The 24,134-nt window shown below is 34.7% G+C and overlaps 1 protein-coding gene across 4 annotated transcripts in view; it reads right to left on the bottom strand.

The window, feature by feature from the left end:
- The window catches only part of Sntg1 (syntrophin gamma 1), an 828,698-nt gene that overhangs the window by 305,569 nt on the left and 498,995 nt on the right, over window positions 1-24,134 (bottom strand). For all 4 annotated transcript variants that reach the window (XM_058574019.1, XM_058574018.1, XM_046428541.2 and 1 more), the window contains one exon: window positions 20,909-21,043. In XM_058574019.1, the coding sequence (XP_058430002.1) occupies window positions 20,909-21,043 (135 nt within the window). The remainder of the gene's footprint in view (window positions 1-20,908; window positions 21,044-24,134) is intronic.

The raw sequence follows: 24,134 nt of genomic DNA, 5'->3' as shown, positions 1-24,134 counted from the left end.
ATTGCTTTGGCTATTATAAGTCCCTTGCATGTCCATAATGAATCTCAGGATCAAGTTTTCTATACCTTCGAACAAGTTTGCCCTCTACTCTATTTTGTTTCCTTATTTCCTTTCTTCCTTCCTTCCTTCTTTTTTCAGTACTGGGGATTGAACTGAGTAGTGATTTACCAATGAGCTGCACCCCCCGTCCTTTTTAATTTTTATTTCGAGTCAAGGTCTTGCTAAGTTGTCAAGGCTGACCTCAAATTTACTATCCACCTGCCTCAGTCTCCCAAGTAGCTGGACGTACACATGTGTTGTCCCGTTCTTTCCTATTTTTTCACAATAAGACAGTAATGGATCTATCATTTCTTTTTGCTTAATCTACTCTTTGCCTAACTCTGTCAGGGGACTTCTAATTGATTCAGATAAACAGCTATCCCAAAGGCTGTGTGAAACAAAAACTCAGTGAATTTGATTATCTAATCAATCATGCTTGAATATGTTGTCTCAACAAGACTTCTTGGCATATTATAGAAAGCACATCTGAGTGAATTTTTTGTCTTAGAATATGTTCAAATTGCAAGGTAAAAATATTTTAATATTATTTCCTTTACTAGAGTCTCCAACAATATCATTTTCCAAAAAAGATTCATATCACTGATAAATATTGATATTAATAATAGTAAAAATCTGTGTTTATATTTCTGAAATGTTTAATATTTTATTTACTGAAATAACTAAATGGTCACCTTTGTTATAATGCTGATTTACAAGATAATTATAGTAACACACACACATATAGATAGATAGATAGATAGATACACACTCTTTCAGCTGAGAGATATTTAAAAAATGATATCCTGTAAAATATGTGATTAAATTAAATACCCTTTTGATCTAGATTATGATGTCATGGCTAGAGGCTGGCTGATTCCCTTTCCTGATATCTGATTAAATCTACATCCCAACCACCTTGCTCACATTCCAGGGTGTTAGTCATCTGCCCTAATCACTTCAGAACCATCCATTAGGTAACCACGGAAAGTCCTTATACCATGGAGTGATACTGTAATAATTCACACTAGCTAATCCTAACTCTTTGGCTTGCCTATCCCATTCCTTCCCATGAAAACTAGAATAAAAGCTCTTGGCCACAGTTTTCCCTCTACCTTCACCTGGTAGCCGGCCCTGGAGCTTCCTCTGACTGGCTTTGCTGTAACAAGTGGTAGTATGATGGAATCACATCACAGGTAATAGCACACGGAGCACTAGGGTTCTTGGTTTCTAATATTACTTCCCAATAAAATGAACCAGAGCTCCCAGGAAAAGCAGCTGATGTGAGGACTTGGAAAGAAAATGTATAAGATAAGTCTGAAGCATTTTTTAGGGATCAGGATATGAGGAATTGATAAAAAAAAAAATTGAGGGACAAAATTAAAGGGATCACAGAAACAAACTTAAGTAGCAACCACTGACAATTGAAAAACATAATCAGTAAGGTTGTATCCAATTTTAGTTCTATGCATAAATATCCATGATCCCTCATTGATGTAACCAAATGGTCTGGATAAATAAGTGGCAGAAACAGACAAAACTACAGCACGATAACTAATTCCAATTAGTTATGCATATACTTCATCCTCAAGGAGGTGAGGTACAACTCCCAGTTCTTAACTGTGGTCTGTGCACCATGGTTTCTCTCCAGAACATAGTGTACATAGGGTAGAGCAAGGGTAAAAGAAAGACTTCACAGAGGAGAAGCCTCACAAACTACCTGCACCTATGATTGAGGGAGAGTCAGCAGACTCACTGATCCTAGTTAACCTGGTCCCCCAAATATATGACTTCTCACTTATCTTGAGAAAAACATCAGAAAAATAACTCAATAGTGAGGTAGCGTACAAATACCTGACTGATACTCCTCAAAACTGTTAATATCGTAAAAATATAAATATTTTTTAAACTGTCACAGCTGAGTGCTTAATTACAAACTTTTAGAGAGTCAAAATTTGATATTCACAAAATTATTACTTTGAAATATTATTCATACATGAGCTAATGAGGATGATTACATCTCCATCTTGTATAATCTTTAGCATTTCCTGAAGTTTTATCAATGAATTTTAAAAATTTCCCAATATTCTATATACCTATCATGAAATCCATCCCCTCCATTTGTAAAACTCATTTAAATAAAACAACAATGTTTTGATCATATGATTACATAATCTCTAATTTTCTGTTTAATCTGACTATATCGCTCCTGAATTCATGCATCCTCTTGTTCCAATATGAATTCACTGAGATTTAACATGTTCACAGTTATCATCCTACAACTTCTATTCTTCCTGTTCCTGGGAATTTGTGTAACATTTTTTTTTCAGTTTAGGTTCTGTTTCATGGCTTCATATTTGCTGCTTCTTAATTCTTCCTTGCATTTGTTTAGTAGTGAGCTTTCCTTTTTCGTTTATGTGTACCATCCAAATGACGGTGGAAGCCATGTACACGTGATCAAACTTCAATTGGCGACACCGTAAAGATGTGACTGAGTGGTCTGAGGAGCTTCCAAATATTGGTATCTAAAGGGATATTTTGTTGGGATTATCTTTTTTATTCTCAAAGGCATCTTTTATTGATGTTCTGGGTATTCTGGGAGGGAAATGAACATGAGGGAGGGTTACTGTTCATCTTACTGTTTTAAAGCCTTGATTTTCTGTACAATGTCTCACCACAACATCAGCTGGACCTCTGCTTTATTCAATCCCAAAGCAAACATCATGATCATTTTCTGTGAAAACTGAAATCTCTGAAAGGAGATGTGGGCTGTGGTAGGATATCCAGTCAGAGGTTTCAGAAGTTCCTAATAGTGTGGGCACCCAGTTCTTGATTTCCACCGCTGAAGTTAAGGACTTGATCATTTCAAGTTCGTTCCCCCAACCCTGCCTTAGGTATTTCGATCTTAACTTTCTTTTACTATATGTTGATGATCTTTCATCTCATAACTTTGTTTTCTTTTCCACAGGATTTTTTATTTTTAATATCTCTTGGTTTTTCTTCCCTAGTAAAAAATTTTATTTAAACTGTGATTTTACACTGAATTAAACCATAAATGTGAAGGGATATGTAGATTTTTTTCATATGTCCTATTTGATTTGTGCTTTTTCTTAGAGTTTATCTATCTATCTATCTATCTATATATTTTTTTCCTAAAACTATAGAGCTCCACTTAATGTATTGAGCCCTTGTTAACAGATTTCAATGGAGGAAATTTTCCTCAGTTAGCCTAAGTGTACACATTTATCCTATCTTTCTTTGAGATAGTATTTTTCTGCTGGTCTTTAGAAGGATGGTTTTCAACACCCTCTAGCAAGAATATAAGGGGAAAGGATAAACATGTGAACTCCAAATTAAAATTAAAGATTTTATACTTCTGTTAAGGACAAAATAATTGAGTGAGTTAAGGAGAATGTGAGAAGAGGAAAAAATGTTAAAGGGAAAAATCTGTGCCTGTTGGATGTTCACAGTGTAGTAGGACAGAATAATAGCAGAAAATATCTAAACAAAAGTTATGCCAGAGAATAATTTGGGGATAAAGAAGGCCTTTTGAGATTACATTTGAGCACAGCCTGAATTTTGAGGGAAAATAGTAATTTTTGTGTATACTTGGATGAACAAACAGTATTCCAGGAGTTGGGACCATCAAGTGCAAAAGTTTGAGGTGAAATTTGCTTAGGATGTTCAGGAATTAAAAAAAGTCATTGCAGCTCAAGGTCAATAAGGATGGAGAAATAGAAGGTGGGGTCACACAGGGAAGAGCAAAACCTATGCAACACTACATCTTGACAGCCAGTTCTTAGGTATTCTGTGGGACATAGAACACCAGGACAGGATTTTAGACACAGAAGTAATTTGGTTTAAAATAGTTGGAAGGGGCTGGGATTGTGGTTTATGGGTAGAGTACTTGCCTAGCATGTGCGAGGCCCTGGGTTCGATCCTTTGCACCACATTAAAAAAAAAAAAATTGGAGATCAGTGGGAGGTGGGCAGTGCTGAGATTGGGAGAATCAATTTGGAGGTTATATTATTCTTCAAGATAAGTGTTGATTATGACTTGGAAAAGGGAATTAGCGGTGGAAATGAAGAGAGATGGTTAGATTGAGTATGGAGTATGTTAAAGTGGACAATTACATTGAACATTCTAATTTTTTCTCCTCAGATCTTATGCCTTTTTATTTCCCTAACTTGTTTATTTCACTGGCTAATACCCCCAGAATTACATAGAATAGCAGAGGAGAGAAAAGACCTCCTTGCCCAAATTTAGGGGGCAAACATTCAATCCTTCAGTAGTAAGTATGTTTTTAAGCTGTAGATGATTGTCAGTGCTCTATAAAAATAGGTAGAAGTTTCTATTACTAGTTTTCTGAAAGCTTTTAGCTTTTCATTATGAACTAATTTTGTTAATTTTTAAATTAAAAAAAAAAAACATTCTAACGTCCTTGACATAAAAAGAAAAAAACACTCATGGCATACAATTATTTTTATATCTTGCTGAATTCTATTTTCTAATATTTCATTGAGAATTTTTGTGCCCTATATGCGTTATTAGTATTGGGTTGTAGTTTTCACTATTTTAAAAAATCTGCTCTTTTTAGTTATACATGACAGTAGAGTGTATTTTGACATGTTTATGCAAACATGGAGTATATCTCATTCTAATTAGGATCCTGAGTCTTGTAGGTTGTACATTATGTGGAGATTCACTGTGGTGTATTCATAGAAGTAAATAGGAAAGTTATGTCAGATTCATTCCACTGTGTTTCCCATTCATGTGCCCCTCCTTTTCTCACCTCACCCTCACCTTGTGTGTTAGCATCCACATATCTTTGTCTTATTTTAGTATTATACTCATATAGGCTTGAAAATTGATTTTCTGCAAGACAATCTATAGGATTGACATCTAGTGAAGATATATGGGTCTGGAAATTTCCTTTTTTTTATTAGTCCTTTGTACAAATTCAATTTCCTTAATAGTTACAGGGGAAAGTCAAATAATTTATTTTACATTGGGTGAGTTGTACCAGCTTGTGCAGAGGAATTAGTTTGTTTTAACTAATGTGTTAAACCTATGTAAGAAGCATTGCTCATAGTATTATTTTATTTTAGATGTATATAGGGCCTGTAGTGATATCTCTGTTGTTTTATTTCTAATATTAGTTTTTCAGTCTTTTTCATTTTTCAAGTCTTAGGAGATTCTTGTCAACTTTATTAATTTCATCAAAAAAATAGGTTTTTCTCCCACTTGATTTTATCTACCTATTTTCTCTTTTCATTTTGCCAAGTTATATTCATACTCTTATTATTTTCTTCATGCTTTTTGCTTTGTTTTTGTTGGTTCCTCTTTTTTTCTAGTTCCTTTGGATGGTATTTTAGATTATTTGTTTGAGATGTTTCTTTTTATTTTCTAATACATGCATTTCATATTAGTTCTCTCTCAGTTCTACTTTATCTACATTCCACAAATATTCCACATTCAGGTTTTCATTCTCCCTCAGCTCAGTGTATTATTTGTTTGTGGAGTTTAAACACCAGTTCTCACTCTAAAGATCAATAAATCCTTAGAGATATAAAAAAATGGGTTTAAAACAACTCTTTATTTATGCAATACAGGCAATGGTGCATACACACTTCCAAAATAGTGATATGATATAAAACTAAAATAATTTATCTAGGCTATCCCATAAATTATGACATGCTAAGCATAAACAGATGTAAGATAATATTTGAAACATACCAAACTTAAATAATCCCAATTCATTTATTAGTTATATTATTGAAAGCCATAAAGGAAGTTAAATAAATCATTCAGTTTTCTTACTGCACACAACACAGTTCATATTCTTAAGAAGGCTGGAAACTCTCCTTCAGATTCTTTCTTATTCACCTAGAACTTTAACAGGTTGGTCATGTGGATCCAAGTCTACTCCACATTGACCATAGGAAAGTAATGGTGTTGCCGGCAGTTTTAGAATGGGTTGAAGCACAGGAAGTAATGAACCACTCCATACATGTACACATGCACAACAATATACAACATCTCCATGGTACTCCAGGAATACTCAATGCGACAGTGAACTACCTCACAAACTACAGATTACCACTGAATCAATGTTCAGTACAAAGGCAATATCTATAATGATCACTACAAAAAGTTTAAAATGGATTTGGGTATTACAGATGTGGAGGCAAAAAGTACCATCTGAAATAATTAAACATTAAAAATTACCATTGTAGATAGAGGTGGAAATATTGATCTACAAAGAAAATGTGATTATATTATGTGCCTCACTATTTAAGCACTGAAGACAGGTAGCAGTTTGCTCTCGTTATGAGCAATGTGCTTATCAGTCAATATCAAGCACAATCACATGCACTGAAAACAGAATGGCTTAAGTTTTATGTTGGAAAGGAGAAAAATATATCATTTTTTTTAATTAAAAATTTCTACAACACAAATGATAAAGTTGCTCTGTGAAGAGGAATCACAAAAGCATGATTAATAATAATGAGTGACTTTGACCAAATGTTTCACCTATTGACCTACTTGTATGTTACTATAATTTATTTGCATAAATTATGTTGACCTTATTTTTACATTATTATCTATTTTCCTCTGCAGTGTGAACCTATCACTTCTAGAACAATGCATGTTCAAATCCTATTTAATCTATCAATTCCTATTTAATCTCATTTAAATATTACATATTTAATTAAAATGATATTCTACAAAACATTGTAAAACATTATAATTCTATAATTCTTATAATTGTCCCTAAGCTTCTTTACATCACTATCATATTTAGAAATCTTTCATTCATAAGCAACAAACTAACTCCTTTGCATACAAAAAGCACTTACTCAGTCATATAAGGTTATTGTGAGGTGAGAAGTTTGTTTTCTTCTATACAAAAAGATTATTTAACTGGCTTAAATTGCACATCCAGGATCAAATATTTAGGCAAAATGATTTAGAAGGAGGAACAAACATCCATATCAGTTCATTCATTCATTGTCTTAGCAAACATCTTCGACCTTAAATGAGGCAGTGGAATCAAAAGAAACACACATTCATATTTAAAAAGCAGAAAAAAGACAAGAGATGAAACTTTTTGTTTCCCTCTAAGAAAACCCTAGGTAATAAAATATCATTTAATTTTTTTCACACTAAATTATGTAAAGTAGGGGCTTTCTGTTTTTCACTCACAAGAATCAAAATTCAGAGAAGGCAATTAACTCACATGGCCCCCTACTTGCTAGCTTTGTGACAGGTTAGAAACCAGACCTGTCTTACTTCAGAATTGATCATTTTTTCCTTCTAACAAATAGAAAAACAAAGCAGATAGACAAACAATATGCCCCAGCATATGCATACACCCCAAAATTAACTTTGGGTCTGACATGATTTTTCAATAAAATATACTTTCTAAGATAGTATGCGATAAAATGATGGATAAAATAAGTAAACAAGAATAATATCAGATGTGCAGCTAACATAATAAGAAAAATGTCTCCACTGTCAGGAATGATGACAAAGTACAAAATCTATAGGAAATAAGTCATTAAATATGAAGCAGGTTTCATTCATCCACCCAAGGTTACCACTCTAAGGTCTCAGGCCAGGGGAGGAGCTGCATTGTAGTCACCTCCTTGTGTATGTCTACTTTATTTAGTGTATATGAAAAATTAGTCCTTATGACCAAATTCTTATAGTAGAATACTCGCTCATCTTGCACTCAACTCTGGATAAAAAAAAACAAAAACTTAAAAACCAATTTGCCCAAGAGTTTGTGAACATAAGTTGGCCCACAGACGGATTTGGGATGAGATTGACTCTACTTGTGTCCTGAAATCCTCAATGGAGAATTTAGTTTAAAGACTATCTGGGTCGCTAGTATCCCCAGGCACCTAGTAGAAACAAATGCAAATTTCTTTGTAACACATTTACACAGTCAAATTGCTACAGAATTTCCCCAGAGAGAGCTGAGAAACAGGAATTCACAGTGAAAAATCACAGGAGGAAATACAGCAGCCCAATGAGTGATGCGGCAGCAAAACAAAAGGGACAAATGACAGATCTCCAAAAATGGCAGATCCCGGAGCCTGGCTATACCACTTAAATAGGATTGCTTAATTTGGCTGATAGGAAAAGATACAAATATATAACAGTGATATAAAATGTGATGAGACAAATATAAAGTGGGATAGAATAGAGGAGCTGGGGTTGCAGCTCAGTGGTAGAGCACTTGCCTAGCATGTGTGATGCACTGGGTTCAATGCTCAGCATCGCATATAAATAAATAAATTAAATAAAGGCCCATCAACATCTAAATAAATATTTTTTTTTAATGGGATAGATAGAACTTCTAGAAATGTAAAATGCAAACAAACGGAAGGAGAAATTCAGTACACCCTTCAAATAATACACTGAGTTCAACCAAAGAGAGCTGAAGAGTAATCTGAAGGAATTACCTTTGGTATTCCACAAAGGGACCAGTAAGTGCAAACTCTGAGAAGAGTAACAGAAAGAAAAATCAACAGAGCTTATCTAACCTCTGACCAAGAAATGGCATTGAGGGAAGAAACAGAGAAGGCAAGATAGGCAGAATTTTAGTAAATGGCTGAGAATTCCATAAAATTGGAAGAAATACTTAACCCATCACATTCAACTCCTGTGACTCCCAAGCAGCAAGGAAACCTTAATATAGATGCATCAGTGTGAAAATGCATATCACCACAGAGCAGGGTGGGATGGGCAGGGGACAGGCAAGGACTCTTAACTCTTCAATGAACTCAGCAGGAGGAGAGAACCCCTACAAACAAAAATACTTAGCTACATGGCCAACTTTCCCAAAGTCTAAAATTCAACAAGGGGACTGACTGATCAAAACATAATGAAATAAAGGATATCTTCAAACTTTTTAAAAGTGAAGTGGGGAAAAAATCAACTAAATACTATTAAATACTATCACCTATCTATTATCTATATCCATCTATTTATGCATCTATGCATTTCTATCTCTTTATTTACAGTATACACACATGAATTTATGAATATAGCTTAGGGACAGACATATAATTTATGTATAATGAACAGATAAAGACAATTAATTGTAAGTTTAAATAAAAACCAGCTTTTCCATGTGGGAGCAAATTAAATAATGAGGGATTTCTGAGGACCTGGAAGGTAGGGATAAGAAAGTATTTCTTAAACTGGTAAAGGGCACATAGTTGTTTGCATCCTTCTTGACTTTTATACTCAAATAACATAGTACAAAAATTAGTTTGTACAAATATGCTGCATATTTTTAAGTCAACTCATCAATAAATTTGTAAAAATAAACAATATAACTCATTAGTAAGTGTAACTAAGGATTATCTATTTTCTAAATCAACTTCAGTTCTCATACTGTTGCCCATCTCATGACAAAAAAAATTACTGATGTGTATTGAAAGAAAAGGAAAAAAAAATGCTCTAAGCTGTTTGGGAGGTAGAGTTAAAGCTCTCTCATTATTAGTTTAATTTCAAAAGTTCCAAACTTTATTTTTGTAGGTTAAAATAAAAGTAGATAGTAATTTTTTCAGTTTGTATTTTGAAAAAAATATATAAAAATGTCTAAATGTACAATTTATAATCTTAATCTAAAATTAACTAAATGCATGCATGTGCTACACTCATTTTTGGTCTCTCTGTCCAGATATTGATGGAGATACTGTTTTTACTGAGTCATTTCTGAGATAGATGTCATTACACTTCACCCCTAAACTAGTCCAGCCTACATTTTTAAGATTAAGTGTTTTTCCAATGTTAATTTTCTCCAATTATCACTCTAATTTAATTTGATTGCCACCATAATCTAATGTGTCATGCATATTTATTCATCCCCAATTGATTAATAATATCCTCCAACTATACTCTGCCCAATGTAAAATCAAACTGATATACAGTCAGCTCTTCATATCCACAGGTTCTGTATCAAAAAACTCAGACAACCATGGATAGAAAATATCTGGAAAAAAGTTACATCTCTACTGAACATGCATACATTTTGTGTCCTTATTCTTTAAGCAATGCTGAATTATAACAATGTATATATCCCTTATAGTGTATTTATACAAGTACAGGGCTGGGGTTGTAGCTCAGTAGTGGAGTGAAATCAATACTTTAAAAAAATAGTAAAGATGTAGAGATGATTAAAGCATATAGAAACATGTCTTATTCAACTTTGCACAGCTATAACCAAATGACTGACAAGAACGACTTAGAAGGAAAGATTCCTTTGGGTTCACAGTTTCAGAGGCTCAGTACATGGTTGGCTGCATCCATAACTTTGGCTCCTTGGTGAGACTGGAACATCAGGCAGAAGGGTATGGAGGAGGAAAGCAGCTCACCACATGATATCCAGGAAGCAGAGAAAACTCCACTAACGAGGAATAAAATATAACCCTCAAATGAATGCCTCCTGCTATACCCTACCTTCTTCGAGTTACCACCAATTCAAGTGGATTAATGTACTTATTCGTTTATGGTTCTCATAATCTAATTTTTCACCATTGAATGCTCTTGCATTGTCTCACACATGAGCTTTTGGTGAACACCTATACCATAAGATGTGTGTAGGTACATGCAAATACAGAATCCCCTACATCTTGATGGAGTCATGTTCTGACATACCCACCATTAATTCGAAAGTGCACTTAATTTATATAACCTACTGAACATCGTAGTTTAACAGCACAGTACCGTGATAGGGTATCAGTCATTGACCCTGGTAATTACTTGACTAATGGAAGCTGCAGCTCACTGATGCTTACCAGCAACATGGGATTATCATACAATAGCATTTAGCATTTAGCTAGTCCAGTGAAGAATCCAAATTTGAAACTCAAAGTACAGGTCCAAGTAAATTCAAAATTTGAAGAATGGTTTCTACTTCATATTTATTAAGTCAGGTCTGTCCTCACTGTGCCATTTTACACCAGGGACTTTAGCATATGCAGATTTTGGTATTCACAGGGGTCCTGGACTCCACTCCCTTGCAGACCCTGGGATGACTACATCCTGATGCTATTTTACCTAAAGCCTTAAGATGAGTTCTACATCATATTATTTCAATACAATGCTCAGAGAAGGGGTGATCTTCTGCTCTATTGAGAAGAAACTGTGATTTTGTGTAATTCTTCCTAAGTTTAATTAATTCTTAAATGAATATTTGTTTTGTTGTATCATTTATCTCCACAGTCCTTCTCCTCCACTGGTTGCCTCTTGGCCAACTCATGTGCTCAACAATATTGAACAAAATACAGAAGGATGGAGAAAAAAAATGGGCTTTCTTGTGTGTCTTTTTCTATATGCACACCTTTCTATCATTCTCCTTCCCTTGTTGAGCTGCTGTCAACCCTTCTTCATGTTTCCTGTACTGTTCTATATTGATCTGGCTTCAGGCTGTTCCACACCCTTGAATCAGTCACAAATGGAATTGGCCAAGACCAGATTACAGTAGTGGGAACATAGTCTATGACTTCTTTATAGTTCACCCCTTGAATCAATTAGCTTTCTCTCTTTTCAGCTTAATATCTCCTCCTCACTATAAATCCCATCAAATGCTATTCAAAGGTTGGTGCTGTGTAAGTGCAGAGACTACTGGAATGATTAACGTACAACCACACTCTCCAGAGTCTCATGGTTTCTTGGAGGAAGGAAACATGCCAACAGAGAAGAGCAGTAAATGCCATCAGGCTTGGAGAGAAAAATGTGAACAGTTTCAGTGGAAACTCCAATTACCCCCAAGTCTGTGAAGCCAATACTGTTTTGTTCATTTATTTTGAGCTCCATATCCATCTATCATTCTCTGAGGTTTTGTCCTGATGGAGTTCTCAGGAGCAACTCTAGCTGAACATATCTCAATTCAACTTTTATCTTGCTGCCCCCTGAAATCTCATCTTCCTCCTCAGATTCTTGCTTTACACTACAGCCCACCAATCCACTTTGTACCCTACTGAAATCCTACCCTACCATTAGCCACTAACAGTGTCCCATGAGTCACAATCCTTAATTACCAGATGCACTTTCAACACTTGTTAACTGTGTACACAATTTCACATCTGATTAAACTGTCTGTTCCCCTCATGTATCTTACAAATTTTACCTTATATTTAAGAAATGGTATCTGAATTATATCCTTTGGAAGCAGCTCTTGATGTTGACCTTTGCATTCTGTGTAATTAACATGTGTATACATATCCACATTTTATCATGTTTCATATGAATAAACGTATTTGTTGAATCCTTACTATGTGCTTGTTTTACATGCATTAAATCATTTATTTTTTATTTTTTTTAATTTTAAAAATAGAGAGAGGAGAGAGAGAGAGAGAGAGAGAGAATTTTTTAATATTTATTTTTCAGTTTTCGGTGGACACAACATCTTTATTTTATTTTTATGTGGTGCTGAGGATCGAACCCAGTGCCCTGCGCATGCCCCGCGAGCGCGTTACCGCTTGAGCCACATCCACATTAAATCATTTAATCTTTATGAATTACCCACTTAGTTAGACTATAATGTGTTTTACAAGTAAAGAAACAAAGAACATATTATGCTTCTCATTTAGTTATAAGGAAGCTGGGAAATGAGGGATGTCAGTGGCCCTAGTGGTGAAGGTTGACTCCTAATAATGAAACACCACTTAAGGTATGACAGAGAGATTTCCAGCACTGCTTTGCGAATTTAGCAATCTCTGTAAGACAAAAAGGAAGGGACACTCTAGGCTTCAAGATTAGGCTATTTTATTATCTATTAGAAATGTCCACTCTCTAGATGGTAATGGGCTACTATTACTATTAATTTTTAATTGGAAAATACACCCTTTCCTAGTATTTTCAGCCCATTTGGAGGCATCTTCCCCAAAAGTTCAAAAATGGTTGAGAAACACTTTGTTCTTCATATAAAATCAAACATAAATAGTGATTGATACAGAATTAAACTGATAGCTTCTCTATCCGTCTTAGTTCCCAGTGACCCCATGTACCAGTTAAAACAGATTTGGGAAAATCAAATTTCTATGTTTAAGACTGATCAAATTTTATAGAATACAGTCCATGGGTCTACAAATAGATGCACAGATAGTTAAACAAGTGTGGTATACATATACAACAGAATATTATCCTGCCATAAAAGAAGGAAACTCTGTCATTTGTGAAAGCTTAGACAGATGTGGGGAATAGTATAAGTGAAATAAGCCAAGCATAGCAAGGCAAATTCTGCATGATCTCATTTATGTGTGGAGTCTAAAAATGTAAATTTCATAAAAACAGAGAGTAGAACAGTTATTTCCAGGAACTGAGAAATCGGGGAAATGAGGACAGGCCCAATCAAAAAGTGTAGATGAATTTTTCAATTATCAAATGAACAAGACCTTGAGATTTAATGTACAACCTGGGTAAAAGTCATTAAACACTATAGTATGAGCCAACCATCAGAGTGTACATCTTGAAAACAGTCATGTACTATGTAATGTTTCAGTCAGTGACAGACTGTATACATAAAGGTCCCATAAAATTACGTAGCCCAGTGAGGAAGTATACAAGTACACTCTGTGGTGTTCCCACAAGAACATTTCTCAGAACAGTTCCCAACAGCATGACTGTATATACGATCTTTATTGTCAATTAAATATTTTAAGTCTCAAAACATTTAAAAAGTCAATCATTGTCATATGAGCATTTTAAACTATATGCATATGTGCATGTGTGTACACACACACATACACACACATAATGTGTATGTCATGCATATATGCATGCACAAACTCTGATCTCTTTGTTGGACTCCAGTGAATTGCTCTCTGATGTGGGAAAATGAAAAAAAAAAAAATCATCCTTTCACACTCCTGGGGGAACTAGTATGACTCCCAGGTTAAATGACAGTATGCTCTTTTAAATTTACCTTCAGGAAATTGTGTTCTCACTAGTGGGATAACTAATTATGTGTATTCTCCCACAAGAAAAACAGGAGGGAGTCGTGTTGATTCTTAAGTCTAATCATGCCAGCAAAAACACTGCTGTGGGATTGACTATACACACAAGATGTACCTGGCAGTTCTGCCATATTTGTGATTTAATTTCTAAGATTTTCTTATGTTTTTTTAGCAACATCTTTTAAACTCGTATCTCTGTGGTAAAACACTCAGTAATCTTGGATTGATATTAGTTCTATTGACCTTCTAAAACTATTCTTGTTAATATTTAAAACTAGCAGAGGCTAAATTTAATCCTTTTTCTTCAGGGCACATCAAAGGGGATAACAACACGAGGGCAGTCACTGTCATCTCTGATTAAGTATGGCAAATGGTTCACAGGGACCACAGGAGCTGGATGTTTGATTTCGGATCATCAGGGGGAGATGATGGACTTCTTTTATGTTTATCTGATGGTTTAACATATCTATCTGACAACTGCAATGTTTCATTCTGATCCTCACTCTCTGTACCTATAGATTTGAATCATTGCTGTCTACATTCTGTTACTCTTTCTAATTATCACAGATGGTACAGGCTTCATCTGATACGGACTCAAGGCTGAAACTTCAATTATAATCTCTGAACAAATCGCAGAATCTTCTTGTAACATAGCTCATGGAAATCATGGAGGTAAAAATGGAACCTTCCTTTGCTGACAAAAGTCAAAGTAAATGCATGGGATCTTTCAGTTTTAACTCTGGCTATGTCCGGTAAATGAAAATGTTTACATGCCTTTCTAAATGATCTATAGTTTACAAAATTTTCTGCATATAAACTGGAATAAAAATGTCAGATATGGGGCTGGGGTTGTGGCTCAGTGGTAGAGCACTTGCCTAGCATGTGTGAGGCACTGGGTTCGATCCTCAGCACCACATAAACATAAATAAATAAAAAAAGGTATTATGCCCAACTACAATATAACACATATATTTAAAAAGTGTCAGATATGTAAATGTGCTAGATTATTTTTCTTCTACCCCATTTCTGTATGCCCTCATACTCTGAGAGTTACTGCAAACTCATAGATGCCCCTGTTCATTTCCATCTCCTGTCTGATGCAGGTTAATGTTAAATCATCTTCATAATGAACTCACTCTGATGGAGTCCCCAGATCTCAGCTCCACATCATTTGCTAATACAGTTCATCAGGCTGCAGTATTTCTGTACTGCCAATTGTACTCAATGCAGTTCTGTGTGATGAGTCTCAGAACCCAGTTTATGAGGTAAATTCTCTTCCCAGGGATCCCTTCACCTTATCCTCCCTTCCAATAAAGTCCTGCTCACATACCTACCATCAATTTTCAATCTAGATTCCTGCAACTTAGCTCAGTCCTAGTAGATATCAAGGATTTCAGAGCAAGGAGTTGGGGCTGGGATGTGGCTCAAGCGGTAGCGCGTTCGCCTGGCATGCGTGCGGCCCGTGTTCGATCCTCAGCACCACATACAATCAGAGCAAGGAGTCAACAGGATCACTCAACATGGATACCTGGGGGTTGTCCAGTCTCTAGTAATGATTGAACTATAGATACTAACATTTTGCCTGATTGTAATCCTCCAATTGCTCAGTGTTTTGCATTGCCCTCTAAAAGCTTTTTACTTACGCTCATATATCAGTGTTTACTTTTTATGGTCAGTAGGTCAATGTCAGGTCTCAGGAGTACACTGCTGCCTCTATTTCTGACGTGGATATATTGTCAGGTTCATACTAACTCCACAGCCCAGGATTGCTCCACTGCCACATATGAGTCTCACTGTCTAGGAGATTTCTCTTAGCATGAGCTGGGAATACCAGAAGTTTCAGGTAATAAGAAATCTACAAGTAGCCTTAAGCTCATGAGTTGGGTCTGGAAACATAAATATCTACTTCCTCCCTATCATAGAATAGGAAAACTTACATTATATATAAGTTTATATTCTTTTGGTGATTTCAGCATGGTAATCTTAATTTTCTCCCTAAAGATTAAACACCTGATGACAATATTATTATTTTCAGACTATGGTAGACAGTCCAATGAAGCACTTGAAATTAAGGAATAGTGAATAGTTGTAGAAAAAAAAAAGAAAAAGCATATACAATCATCTCAATTGATAGAGAAAAAGCATCTGGCAAAGTTTAACACCTATTCACTACAAAATTCAACACCAGTTCAATGCTCAATGATCTAGAATAGAATGAGAACACCTTACCATAATAAAGACCATAAATGAAAAGCATTATATTCAAAGCTGAAAAATTCAAATATTTTTCTGTGAGATCAGTAATAAAGCAAAGATGCCTACTTTAACCATTTCTATTCAACATATTACTGAAAGTTCAAGCCTGAATAGTTAGGCAAGAAAAATAAATAAAAGGCACCCAAATTGGGAGCGAGAAAGTAAGTTGATCTCTATTCAGATATGATAAAAACTTTTGTGTAGAAAACCTAAATATTCTTCAAAAAAAAAAAAAAACTTTTCAAACTAATGAACAAATTTAGTAAAATATCATGGTACAAAATCAACATGCAGTATGGAGTGAAGGTGGGAGTTCATAACCCACTTGAATCAAAGTGTGGAATATGATATGTCAAGAAATTTGTAATGTTTTGAACAACCAACAATAAAAAATTTTAAAAAATAAATAAATAAATAAATATTGAAGGCAAACAAAACAAAACAAAACAAAACAAAAAAACAAAATCAACATGCAAAATTCACATTCCTTTTAATGAACAATCCAAAAAGAAATTTAAGAACACAATCTTCTAACAATATAATCAGACTAAAACAGTAAACAAGTGAAAGACTTGTACACTAAAAATACCAAAACACTACTGAAAGTAATTTCAGTAGTAGCAAACACTACTGAAAGTAATTTCAGTAGTAGCAAACACATAAATAAGTGGAAAGATATCCCATGCTCATGGATCAGAAGTTGTAAAAATTTAAAACTTCCATAACATTCAAAGTGATTTACAGATTCAATAAAAGTCCTAACAAAATTACACTGGCATTTTCTGCATAAATAGAAAAATCTACTCTGAACTTCATATAAATCTCAAGGAATCCCAGATAGTCACACAATTTGGAAAATGAACAAAGCTGGATGCCACATACTTTCTAATTTCAAAATTCTTAATAAATATACAGTGGAAAATGAAATAGTGTATTACTGGAATAAAGACAAATATAAAGATCAATGGATCAAATGGAGCACAGAACCACAACCTTGCATATATAGTAGATTATTTTTTACAAGAGTTTCCAGATGCAGATGGTGTTAGAAAACTAGTTTCCAAATGCAAAAGAATCAATGGACCCTTACCAAACACCATATACATAAAATAACTCAAAAGGGAAAGGACATATAAGTAAAACTATAAATACAAGAAAACATACAAGAAAGATTGATGACACTGGATTTGACAATGGTTTCTTAGATATAGCACAACACCCAATTAAAGAAAAAATAGAAACATTGAATCTAATCAAAACTAAGCTTTTTTGCATGAAAGAGAGCTATCAACACAGTGAAGTGGCAATCCATAAGTTAGGAAAAAAACATTTGCAAATCACAAATCTGATAAGGGATTACTACGCAAAATAAAGAATTCCTGCAACTCAACTTCGAAATAACACCACCAAAATGGGCACAGGATATAAAGAGACATTTTTCTAAAGAAATATATAAGTGGATAATAAGTTCATAAAACAATGATCAACATTACTAATAAATAGAAGAATGCAAATGAAAACCATGAGATTCCAACTCACACTCATGTGAATACCTATTATCAAAAACACATAAAAGAAAAGGTTTGGAGTAGAATGTGGAGAAATTAAAAGCCTTGTGTACTACATATTGGAACAGAAAAGAGTGCAGCTACTGTGGAAAATAGTGTGGCAGTTCCTTGAAAAAATTAATCAAAGAACTATTGTTTTACCTATTTTATTTTGGGATAGATACACAAAAGAATTAAGTATTGGGACTCAGAGATATTTGCATACCCACATTCAGGGCAGAACTTTTAGAAAGATCCAAAAGGTTGAAGCAACCTTTTAGATAGTAGTTCACTGTTGAATGGGTAGGTAAACAAAATCGTATATAAATACAATGAAAATTAATATGTCATAACTGGAAATGAAATTCTGAGATAGATGTATCTCAAAAATATTATGATGAATTCTTTGAGATAGATGACCATCAAAAACATTATGCTAAGCGAGATATAGAGAGGGTCAAATATTCCATGATTTTGCTTATGTAAATTACCTAGAATATCAATATATGGAGGGACAAAATATATGACAGGGATTATGAGGACTAAAGCAACTAATTAGTAGAGGGTGACAAATATTTTGGAAATTAATAGTGTGGAACTTGCGACAACAATGCATGTACACTTTGTCACTGAACTGCACATTTTAAAATTTCTAAAATGGTAATTTTTTTTGTTATGTGTAATTAAAATTTTTTTTAGTTGTTGATAGACCTTTATTTAATTTATTTATATGCGGTGCTGAGAATCAAACCCAGTGCCTCACACATGGCCATGCAAGTGTGCCACCTCTGAGCCTCAGCCCCAGCCCCTTGTTACGTGTACTTCATAATAACTTTTTAAAAGTTCAGCTGACCAGGTTTGCGTGGTTCTATTTCTGGACCATCTTTAATATTCCACAGGTTGATATGCCCGTATTTATGAAAATATCACACTGTGCTTATTTTTAAAAACTTACAGCAAATTCTGAGATCAGGACATATAAAATTTTCGTATAAAACATTTTCTCCTTATTCAAGATAATTTTGGCTATTACAAGTCTTTTGTATTTCTAAGAAAATTTTACAATCAACATGTACAGTTATAAAAATATGTTGGGGTTTTGAACTAATTTGTTATAGTTAAGAAGATATGATGACAACTTGTCAATATTTAGTGTTCAATTCATGATCATGGTCTATTTCTCCATTTACTTCCTCATTTCATCTAACTTTTTTTTATTATGGTTTTGTAGTTTCAGGGTAGACCCCATATACATTTTTTGTTACATTTTTTCCTAATATATTATATTTTGACATACTATAAATTGTATTTTTTTTCTTTTTTTCCATTGCTTGTTACCAGCTATCGAAACACAATTCACTTGGATTGTCATCATTATTTCTAGCAACCTTGCCACACTTGTGTGTCATTTTATTTTTTTGTAGATTTATTTGGAATTTCTCTGTTTTACATTATGAAATTCACAAATAACCCAATTTTTAACTCTTTCCTTAAAATTATTATGCTGTGTATATCTATTTCTTACTTTCTGTACCAGGTAGAACATATGGAATCTCAGGTAAAAGTTAGGCAAGCAATGATCGCCAGCTTGTTTCAGCTTTGCAAAGAAAGCTCTGTGTTAACCATAAAGTTAGTGAAAAATGATCATTACGTTATTCGTATTTTGTTGAAAGTCCATCACGTTTTTATATTTGTTGGCATTACAATTAAAAGTTTCCCCTTAACTGTATTTGAATTTTTCCCAGAATTCTAAGCTTTATTTATAGGCACAATTTATCTTCAAAAAGGAGACTCGGTCTATGTGTACTAATGTCTTGACTGCAAAATTTAAATCAATACATTATTTCAGTGAAAATACTGAGTTTTACCCATTACATTTAACTGATCCACGAACTGTGTGATTTATATATTCCAGAGACTTATGTGAACATACCTCTTCTCAAAAAAAAGGAAAAGAAAGAAAAAAAAAATCTATCACTCTTCTGTTATTAACCAAGAGGAGGAAAGGGCAACCCCATGGGAACAGTTTAATCAGCCTTGACATCCAAGTCCATGATTCAGGATGATTTAAATGGTCTGTGACAAAGGAATAGTTAACAGTCTGCAAAATGTCCATTATCTTCAGTTAGCAAAGGCCTATTGATTTAGGACCTTGTGTGACTCCCATAGGGTGTGAGTAAGTGATGTGAAAACTCCAATTCAGCATGATTCACCACCAGCAAAACACTCGGAGGTAAGTATGTTAGGAAGGTACAAATTAAATCTTCATGCTAAATAGTTGTAGATGTCTGGGGAAATCAGGGAGCAGAATGTTTGATACTATCTATAATTTTCTTCTGAGATCACATATGGCAATCCTGTTAAAATGATGTCTTTTAACGAGGTTGTACAATGAATGAAAAACTCTAGAAATTGCCCTGTTTATGATAAAATCTGTTTGTTAAATAAAATCTAAGCTCACCTAAGGATGTCTTCCACAGCTGTACTTGTTTGCTAGAAAATACACCTATCTGTTTGTGTAGTAATTTATGACTCTTTCTGAAGCACAGCTTGATATATCAAGAGCATAGAAAGTTGTAGAGAAGAGCTGCCTAACACTTAGGTATAATTCATTATCATGGAGGTCCACAGAATCCTTCAGGTATAATCCGAGAGTCAGTCATTCACCACGAGTTCAGTGACTGCTACTGAGACCCTCCTGCCTCACTGGCATTGGGAGAAGGGTTCAAAGTGATGCTAGATAAAACAAATGCATGCGACACAGTCTGGCACCTTCTCAATTAGCCCTTGTCTGAGAAGGTAGGATACACTCTCTATGATCAGAAAATGCAAGTGCAAGTCACTCCTATGAAAGCTGAACGTCCTTGTGATGACAACCCGGAGCCCACAGACACCGAGCTAGAGGTGATGTGTTTGTGGATCCAGCAAAGTCCTCAGACAGGGGCATGGCTTAGCCTTATGAACAACAATTGCATGTAGGACCATTGACTAGGCTCTGAATGAACAAGAAAAATATACGTAGAGTGTTCTGTGAATAAATATTTCTTTAAAAAGACAAAAATGAACAACTTAACAAAAGGAAGAGCTACTTACACCAGAATAGAAAGGCTCACCAGACACACAAATCACATCCTGCTCCTGGATGATCAGAATATCTTTGGCTAGGTGCAGCCGGACTTTGAAAGGCTCCTGATTACCATCCTGCAGCAAACAAATCCCTGTTTTTGTCTTCAGAGAAAAAAGAAGAAGAAAAAAAAGAACAAAGTATAGTTATAGGTTATAATTTTATGGCCTATTTATAGCCAAACCCATTAAATAACATTTCACAGCTGGGAAATATATACTTTGGTGAGTCTGATATTTATTACTTTATTGTGCAGAGAAATGGTAAAACCATTTTAGACAAATTAGATGCATGGATTATGGACATTATGTCAATGATGCCACATGAAATTTTGGAAACTAAGAATTATAGCAAGAGTACTATACTATGTTTGAAAAATAATAAGAATTTATATGAATACTTATTTATAATTTGAACATAAAAGTAATAGTTTTATTGAGATACAATTAACATTTCATATAACTTGACTTTTTAAAGTATATAGTTCATTTTTTATAATATTCAGATGTACAAGCATCAAAATGAGCAATTCTAGAACATTTAGAACATTTGTAAAATAACTGCATACCTCTGTCTCTCCCTGCCCAAGCCTAGACAAACACTAATTTACTTTTTTGAATACATCATAAAATTTGGCAGCTGGACACATACCTACTTAACATATTGGGGATTGAACTCAAGAGAAATCAACTACTAAGCCACATCCCCAGCCCTATTTTGTATTTTATTCAGAGATGGGTCTCACTGAGTTGCTTAGTGCCTCGTTTTTTGCTGAGGCTGGCTTTGAACTCACGATCCTCCTTCCTCAGCCTCTGGAGCCTCTGGGGTTACAGGAATGCTCCACTGTGCCTGACCCTATTTAACATTTAGTGTAACTGCTCTATACTGGCATTCCTATTTGTCCCACACTTTGTACTTCAGATGGAATGAGGAAAAGTGGTAAGTGAATTATCTAAATTAATGATGTAAAACAGATCCTAATTTAAAGTCCAAAAATTTTTGTTCCTAAATGAATCAACGTGCTTCACATATTTTTGGAAAATGTGAAGAAAAGACTGTGAGGACTTCTGAACCTTGTACTACAGAGCTGTAAATCACAGACTTCATGATCACTGAAGAAGACTGGATCTTGTCAGCCTCAAAAACCTTTATTTTATTATAGTCACCCTAGCAAGGGCATTTAGCATTCCTATTTGTCATGTTATGAACCGAAATTCATGTCAAACAGAATATAATCTCTAATTCTTATTATGAACTAAAAAGTCAACAGGAGCAATGACTACTTCAAAAATGCCTTTTTTTTGTTTGATCAATTACTGAATCATTCTTGATGAATGGATAATACATAGGGAGGCACATTTATCCTTAGTATTTGAGAGGTGTATTACCCCAGACACATGATACCAGGGTTTCTTGTGTAATATAATTTTCCATGAGGATTCTTAGGAGTTTCTTTCTTTGGAAGAATTTTCCAGAATGTTGACAAGCATATATTTAGATACTGCAGCTTCCAAAGCTAGCTCTTTCTGCAAACTGATTTATCACATGTACTGAGGCACACCATTTTACCCTCTATATCACATACAATCATACACCCGCCTATAAGTATTTTAAAGGGTGCATGTCTTTTTTAGGAAGTACAGAAGCTTTTTTAAGAGCAAGGACAACATTTTTTTTCTCATCTCTGGCAGCAGCACTCAGCAGATGCTCACTAAATCATGACGACTAATTTATTCACCAGTGTCATTCAACTGGATATGTCCAGAGGACAAAAATATTTCAGAACAAGTAAATTATACTTCCCTTAGTATAAAACAGTTTTTCTGAATTTTCTCATGAACAATTCTTTCATGCTTTCAGTATGATCTTGGCCGGAGACCAACCCAGAGACACTCTAAGGGACACAGGGAGGAGTGGGGGTATAAAATAATACATCAAAGCCAAGTGATCATAATTGAGCACATTGGACAATTTTTTTCAATGAAAGGTAGACTCTGGGCCAATTTGTTCCCCAGACATGTAATGGAATAGCTGGTAATCACAAGTAATGCTGTTTCAACTTCAGGATAAGAAAGGGGCTTTTCCCTGAGAGCCCAGAAATATATTATTGTTACACATCAAAGAGATGTACAAGATCAGCAGGGAAAGGTTGGAGAGCTCCACAGAGCCAGGAGCATTCTCTCATCTCATTTCTGATGTGGCCCAAGTTAGCATTGCTCAAGTAATGTGACAAACGTCCCCAGTTTATTAAATAACTTTCTGAAAAACAGAATACAGATTTTTGAGCTCCCGATCGTGTCCTGAGATATCAAGATTTACAAAAAAATAATTAAGCAGATTTTCATTATAAGGAAACACCCCACCACCAATAAAATGTCTGTTCTGCTTGTGCTCAGAAAGCTGAGGACAAATTGACATTAAAATATATTTTACCACGAAAATTCAGCTGGTGCGTGTGAAAATACATTTTAATCTCACAAATGCATGACTTTTGCAAATATTGTATTACATTAGCTGAGAATCAGACATGAATTTAGACAAACAGTCTTTGATTTCAAAGTGTTCTTACTTATTACAATAGTACATAACTGGATGTGGTTGTACTGTAATCCCAGAGACATGGGAGACTGAGGTAGGAGGATCAAGAGGCCAAGCAAGGCTATCAAGCTAGATGAAATAAGCCAATTCCCAGAAACCAAAGGCCAAATGTGCTCTCTGATATGTGGATGCTGACACAAAATAAGGGAGGGTGGAGACCAGATGTTCATTGGAGTAGACAAAGGGGAAGGAAGGGGAGGTAGGGATGGAAATGGGAAAGACAGTAGAGTGAATTGGACAGAACTTTTCTATGTGCATATATGAATACACGATCAGTGAAAATCTTCATCAGGTACTACCACAAGAATGGAATCCTAATTAGAGTCAGTTGTGCTCCATGTATGTACAATATGTCAAAATACACTCTAATGTCATGTATATCTAAAAAAGAACGAATTTTTAAAAAGTAGAGTTCAAGAACTGCCTGTCTGAATACAAAAGAAAAATAAATAAAAGGTCGAGGGATGTATGGGGATGTGGCTCAGTAGTAGAGCACAACTGGGTTCAATCCACAGTACCACAAGATATGTATATAAATATGATGTGATGTGATACATGAGATAGCAGCATTGTATAGAGGGCAATGAGATATTTTTG

The sequence above is a fragment of the Marmota monax genome, unplaced genomic scaffold (genome assembly GCF_021218885.2).
Source record: "Marmota monax isolate L192 unplaced genomic scaffold, Marmota_monax_Labrador192_F-V1.1 WCK01_AAM20220418_F8-fsc00044, whole genome shotgun sequence".
Classification (NCBI taxonomy): domain Eukaryota; kingdom Metazoa; phylum Chordata; class Mammalia; order Rodentia; family Sciuridae; genus Marmota; species Marmota monax.
Note: the sequence above shows the minus strand (reverse complement) of the source record. Positions and strands in the feature narration are given on the sequence as shown.